This window comes from Beauveria bassiana, assembly GCF_000280675.1.
Source record: "Beauveria bassiana ARSEF 2860 unplaced genomic scaffold BBA_S00102, whole genome shotgun sequence".
Lineage (NCBI taxonomy): Eukaryota > Fungi > Ascomycota > Sordariomycetes > Hypocreales > Cordycipitaceae > Beauveria > Beauveria bassiana.
In genome coordinates, this window is record NW_007930937.1 from 16,509 (window position 1) to 23,527 (window position 7,019).

Below are 7,019 nucleotides of genomic sequence, written 5' to 3' on the forward strand. Positions count from 1 at the left end.
TTATAAATATAAAAACTAGTAAAGAAAAAGATTTTAATTAGTTTTAGATATTTTTTTATATTATAATTAAATTATTAATAATTAAAAAATAAAAGATTAGGTAAAATAGCTTACTTATTTATCTAACTTACTTATTTATTAACTATATTAATTTAATAATATTAATATTAATTACTAATTACTTTAGTAATTTTTAGTATTTAATAAATTAGTATTTAATATAAAAAATCTATATTAATACTTATAAATTTAGTAATTAATTAGTAAATACTAAAAATACTCATTTAGTAACTGAATTAGTATGTACTAATTTCTAACCCTGTCTTCTGCTAACCTAACAAGAGGGCGCGCTGTATGGATATTGAGCATGGCCACAGTTTGAGGACGGAGCGGCATGATACGCCCTTTCCGCAAGAGGTGTGATGTTGACACAGAACGTAGACCCCTCTTCAGTGCAGACCACCACTAGTATAGCTAGAACTTTTTTAGTTTTCCTGGGGCTTATCGTGTCGCGAGTACATGTTCCACTCAAGCGAGCTCGCAAAATCGAGCTTTCCCTGCTCAACCTGCTTACGAGTGGCAGACTGCAACGGCTGAGGGAGGCCCATGTACTTGAGAAAGTCAACAGCTGTCAATCAACAATAACAGGTCAGTCTACTAATCAATAATAGTCACCGCGGCAGTGATGGGGGTAGGCGGGGTGTGGTCGAACGTACTATCATCCCATTCCCTTTCTTGTCTGCGATGATCCCACTTCAGTTCCTCCGCCATGATATCGATAACCTTGGGGAGAGCCTCAAGGGCTGCTTGGGCGCTGAGAAAGGCCAGGCGTGTGCGTCTCGCCAGGATGTCGACGGGCGTCTGTGCGTACTCGTGTCGGCAAGCATATCGCACCTCGCCGTCCACAAAGGGATAGAGTTGGGATATACGCTCCCCACGGGCGGGAAAACGCTGCGTTGTTTGCTTGCAAAGAGCAGCAACTGACCAGGCACGGTCCCCGTAGCTTTCAGTGAGATGCTTGGCGACCTCTGTCTCCACGCCAAAGTACTGAATTAAGGGTATAAAGAGCGTCTTGCTGAAGCCATGTGCCCCAATTAATCTCACGTTGTGGGTTTGGCACTTGCCATCAAGGATGGCACCATCGTCTATGTGGTTGGTCCCACTGACTCGCGGTGCGTTCTCGACTGCTTTGGTATTGAGACCAAACTCTTTGACAGCGACGTCAACGCAGTCCTCGGCCATCTGACGATACGTTGTCCATTTGCCGCCAGCACAAGTCAAAAGGCCGGAGCGAGAAACGTCTATGAGATGGTTGCGCACGAGCGACTCGGTATTCTTGGCTTTGGGGTCTTTGACGAGTGGCCGAATACCCGACCAGGCGGCTAAGACGTCACCGCGGCGAACACGGATTTCGGGAGAGAGGTAGCCTCGAATTTCATCGAGTATCCATTTAATAGATTCTTCATCTGGAACTGGGTTAGGTGTGATTGCACAAGGTGAATCTGTGGTGCCTGCAATGGTGTTTCCCTGCCAGGGCAGAAAGAAAATCACACGGCCGTCAGAGGTTGACGGATCCAACAGACCCATTTCGCCCGGACTGTAGTAGCCTGGCAATATAACATGGACACCCGAGGACGGTGCAACTATTTCCTTACAACTTTCGTCATCCATCTTACGAATGGCATCTGTAAAGGGACCTGTGCAGTTGACGACACATTTTGCGCGCACGATAAAGTCCTCGATAGGCTTACCGTTGCGAACGGCAATATTGTCACGGATTTTAGCGCCGCAGAGATGGCCATTATCATCCTTAAGAAGGCCGGTGACTTCGGTGTGATTCGCAACGGTCGCGCCATAGAGAGCCGCTGTCATGGCGATGGAGACGTTCATACGGGAGTCGTTGTGGGCACCGTCGTAGTAGACCAAAGCGCCGACCAGGTCCGTCTGCTTGAGCATCGGGAAGGCCTCGAGAGCCTTACTGCGGGTAAGAAAATAGGAGCTTTCGATGCCTTCGCTTCCGGCAAGAACATCGTAGAACTTGGTTCCGGCCCAGTAGTAAGGTGCCTTCCACCATTTGTCCAGAGGCAACATTATCGGCAGCCACATGGAAAGGTGAGGCGCAGTCTGCAAAAAATACTTGCGCTCCGTGAGAGCCTCGCGAACCAGCTTGTACTGGTTGTAGTCTAGGTTCCAGACAGCCTTTTCAAGGTACCGAACACCACCGTGAACCAGTTTTGTGCTTTTACTACTAGTTCCACTACTAAAGTCATCACGTTCCACGACAGCAACTCGGAGTCCACGAGTCGTAGCATCAAGAGCAACACCAGCACCGGTAGCGCCGCCACCAATCACGAGCATGTCATATTCGTCATCGGTAGAGTCGCTTCCGCTCAGGCGTAGAGCGTCGAGCTGCTCCTGGCGGGACTTGACGTGCGGGAAGCGCGGCATCGTGAAGGAGCCATCGAGGGCATACGTTGGTGGTGGTACTGCGGCAGATGCATGGCCAGGAATATTTCGTGGGCGATAGCTGTAGACCAAGACACCTCCCGTCGTCACGGCAGCTCCGGGGAGCAGCATGCGACGGAGCAAACGTCCAGTAGCAGGCATGTCGGCGGCCGTGTGCAGGAGACTGCGTTCTTCGTAAATGAATTGATCAAGGCAGATCAGCGCGCAGCTGGTGATGGTTTTCCCGTTCGGAAGCTCCTTGTCGCGAGCAGCCTGTTCCTCTGCCGCGCTGCGATCTCGAGAGACGTGTTCCCACGAAATGTAGGCTGGTGTCAGATCGCCAGATGGGCTCACAGATTCACGAGAAGAGAGACCCGCTATCTCTTATTGACGACAATCTCGACAGTAGTTCTTCTAGCGCGAGCAAGATGAGTTGATGATGAAAAGGTGACAATATAGTGTCTAAAAGGTATACGACCCCGCTAGGAACTAGGAATGATGGCCTGACGCTAGTTAGCTCAGTGCAAGCGCTGCACTTGGACTGGTGGCTGGTAAATGGGTTGGCAGCCAGCCGGCCGCAGCTCCATTTTCTCAGTACACATTCACCGTGGGTGTTGCTTGGCAAAAGGGAACAGAAGGAATCACAGCTATCTTCTGGTCAGCAGAGTATCATTTGTATCTTCTGATTTTGTGTAAATCGACAAGACTGTTCATGCTGGCCTACATGTTGAGCGGCAGCTATACACTCCTATTGATCAATTATTGCCTTCCCCTGCTTGCAATAATTCATCCGCCAACCTTGCGAGATAAAACTTGCGAATCTCTTCTGGTAGCTCATGAAATTCCTTTGCAATTTTGGCCACCTCATGTCTGCCCTTTTCATAGGCGGCCAGATCTCTGTTGCCGTACACATCGCGTCCGGTGGCGTACCCGCCGTCAAGATCGCGAAAAAATACATTTACCGCAACGCTCATGTCTGTTGAGGGTGTTGCGGTATGCAGCCACAGGGGTGGCAGAAATAGCACGTCTCCAGGGCCAACGATGGCTTCATGAGGACGTGTATGAGCTAGCTTGGGCGTTTCGAGCAATGTAAACACATCGACGCTGGAGCTAGACGCACCAGGCGCAAATGCTAGATGAGGTATATCGCTCGGTGGGAAAAGCATCATTCTTTTTGTTCCAATGATCTGCGCGTACACATTCGCCATAACCTATTCCGAAATTAGAGACAAGGCTTATATGAGTGGCAGCTTTTGACTTACATCATAGTGAAGCCACATGTTGATTTTGCCAGACACTCGCAACACGGAACTGAAAAGCTTTTTCTTGACATAATCAAGTTGTCTTGGCAGAACGAAATCTGCGGCCAGGTCAGGGAAATCGTCTTCCAGCTTGGCTGGCTGCTCGGCTGGCTTCTCGTTTGACAGTGAGCGCAAGTACAAACGCTCGCCATTGCTGGCTCTAGCCAAAATAGTGCCAAAGTCTTCAGTGACGTAGCGAAAATTCTTCGTGGTAAAATTCATTGTGCAATCATGCGGCTGGCATTCATGTACAACCACCTAGTTCAAGGGTCAGGGGCAAACGACCGCGGCAGAACTGCGAGAATTACTCACCTTCTTGCCGCTTCCCACTCTTTTTGTCATATATTCAACGGTCCATCTCTTGAGACAGTCGCCCAGTTGAAGATTCTCAATTACCACCGGCTGGCCGCGCAGGATGATATCTTCAAAATCGGTTTCCGAGCTCAAGCTAACGCGTGCGATCGTTGTTATTCTAGCTTTTGCATCAGGTCTGCCTAGTTCACTACCGCCTCTGTGGGCAGAAGTGCTGCTTGTGACACGTTGCGAAGACATCAATCTGATCTCGGTAGACATCAATCTTCTATCTGCGACCACACGACCACTGTTAAGGATCGTGGGCACTTGGGCTTGGTAGACATTCGTCTCCCAGAATGTACCCATGGAAAAACAGGTCGCACCACCTCCGGCAATAACAATATGATCATCAGTATACAATACCGAAGTGCCAATCATGAATGGTTTGGTAGCTGCATCGTCTGGGCGCTGCGTGATTCTAGTGAGGTCGACCTTGGATTCTGATGAGGTCAGGCAATACATTGCTTGCCCATTGATGGCCTGGTCTGCACCTATGCCTCCGCAGATAAGTGTATTTCCTTGGATTTCGACACAGCTTGCTCCGAATATCGACAGTTCCGGGGTAAAGTTTTGGCTCATTATCGCAAATGTGATGGTGGGCTTACCACTGGTCAGCTGAGCTGGTTCGGATAGAAGGTGAGAAATGTACTTACGTGCTCAGAAGCGATGTCCAGTGTCCATTGGTATTTCTTCTGGGCGAGTAGGCCAGATGTTTCGATTCCGCCGCAAAGAAGTCCTGTAGGCTTTCCATCCGAAGAGCCCACCGGACTGTTGCACAGAATGGAGCCAAAGGAAGGCTTTGGTATGTCCCCAGCAATTCTGCACTGGAGCCAGCCTTTTTCGGGATTCAACACGAAAAAATACTCGGAGATTCGCGAGGGACTTATTTTACCTCCAGCTACAAGAACCAGTGATGTTCCAGCTAGTCGTAACGCAGAATGGCGATAAAGGGGAAGCGGTAGCCTCCACGTCGACTGCCAGCTCTGGCCATGATCGTTTCTGAGGAGCCAGCAATCAGACAATGCGCTTGCTGGAGAACCACGGCCTCCGGCAAGCAATATGCCATAGGATCCCAAGTCTGTAACAGTGAAGCACATGCGCGGCGATGGACCTGTCAAAGGCAGTGCTGGAGAAAATGCGGCTCCTCCATCGAGAGAATAGATATCATACCTATCCTCGCGGGTATTAGAGCCGAGTCCCATCATGTTCAATACAAAGTTCCGCCCCTCTACATCCCGAAGTGTCGCCAACGCCCCAAATCGGCGCTTGATGCTGCCAGTCAACGTAGTAAACTGCATACTGAGTTCGTGGCAAGGTTGCACTTTATAGGGTTGGATTGTTGGTTGAAGGACAAGTTGGATCCCCGTCTTTCCCTTCGTTACGTCTTCTTCCCCAATTGCTGATGCGTGAAGAACAAAGTAGTGGCGTGCAAAGAGCATAAACTCTTCCCACTCATCGAATGGCTCAATGTCGTCGAGAGCGACCCGCTCTTGGACATTCACAAACTCGCCGCAGGACCAGGCATCCCACAAATCCCATACCCGTACACTTGGCCATCCACGGCTCTTGAACCTCTGAGACTGGTCGTTGATGGTCGGATAACACCTGACAGACCGAGGTGGCGTCTTGAGCTTGTCAAAATGCAGGAGCATTGTCTGAGCGAACGGATGGCCACGACCATAGGGCATAATTTGCTCCAGAAGGCAGAACTCGGCCTTCCCAACAGAACTAGCCCATTCGAGTAATCTATCTGCAGATTCTGTATCCATATAAGTAATGGAGACCTCGGCAACGAAGAGAACAGGGCATTGCGACAAATCGGCCAGAGTCTCTAGCACATGGCGGAGTGCTTGCAAATCACGAAGGTCGCATCCGATCTGACAGTATCTTTCACTCTTCAGCAGCAAAATATCTTTGTCAGATTTGGAAACTTCAAAAGAAGACCCGAGGAGCTCTTTCAGCTGAGGAGTCTCCAGGACCACAGCTCTCTTCCTGTGCATGAGGTCTGCGTAGTCAATGTCAATAAACAATGCATCGCTACATTTGCCTCCATATCGGACATTGCTTTGCCATGGCAAAACATCGCTGTTCGTCATATTAGTATTAGCAAAACAGCGGCAGAGCACGTTTGCTCACCTTCCACATCCAAGATTGATGACTACTTTTTGCCCATCACAGCGTAAAAGAAATTGTTTGACAATAGTATCAATTGCTTTAAGTCTCAACCAGTACCCCCGGTTAATCAGCGGCGCTCGTCGCTGAAACTTCTTCACAAAGTAGCGAAAATAGTGAGGTTCGTCAGGGTAGTAGAGCCTTTCAACGCTGCGCTTGGAGACAATGCTGCTACTGTTGGTCTGGCCAGTTGAAAAATCAGTCATGTTTCTTTTTCGTCATTACAGTTTAGTTGTCAAGCAGTGACAATGCGCAAACACTAGAATACTTACACCCATGATCAAGTCGTCCAGAGCCTGGGATCTGTGCGCCCGGGCAGCGGCAGGAGGTGTCGCTATGGACGAAACCGCCGAATCCATATTTTTCCGGCGATTTCAAACTGAAGGACAAGGCGCCGGTCTTCATGTGACGTAATATAATTCGAAAAGTCTCATGTAGACGTTTACTAGCCAAGTGAAGCTTTCTCATGCTCGATCAGGGCTTTTTTTTTAGGTCGAGCGGGCCACCAACCTTACAGTACACCATTAGGACCACTTTTTATAAAGTTCCTCTTTCGCACTAAAGCACTTAAATTTACAGTTTATATTACATTATATTATTATTATTTAATTACCTTAGTTAAGCTATATAGCTTATCTAGTACTTTTACTATTAAAAAATAGAAAAAACTAAAATACTTAAAAAAATACTATTTACTTTATAATATATATTAATATATTAATAAGTAAGTAATATAGATAAGTAAGT

General features: G+C 48.2%; 1 protein-coding gene across 1 annotated transcript; it reads right to left on the reverse strand.

Annotated features, from left to right (window-relative positions):
• Positions 1-334: 334 nt before the first annotated feature.
• BBA_10224 (glycerol-3-phosphate dehydrogenase) lies at positions 335-6,631 on the reverse strand (the record flags this gene model as incomplete). Its single annotated transcript, XM_008605321.1, has 9 exons — positions 335-474; positions 575-628; positions 717-2,794; positions 3,244-3,656; positions 3,708-3,983; positions 4,059-4,715; positions 4,754-6,185; positions 6,237-6,454; positions 6,545-6,631. 9 exons carry the CDS (start codon positions 6,629-6,631, stop codon positions 335-337), a joined length of 5,355 nt encoding a protein of 1,784 aa, XP_008603543.1.
• Between the last annotated feature and the right edge of the window lie 388 nt (positions 6,632-7,019).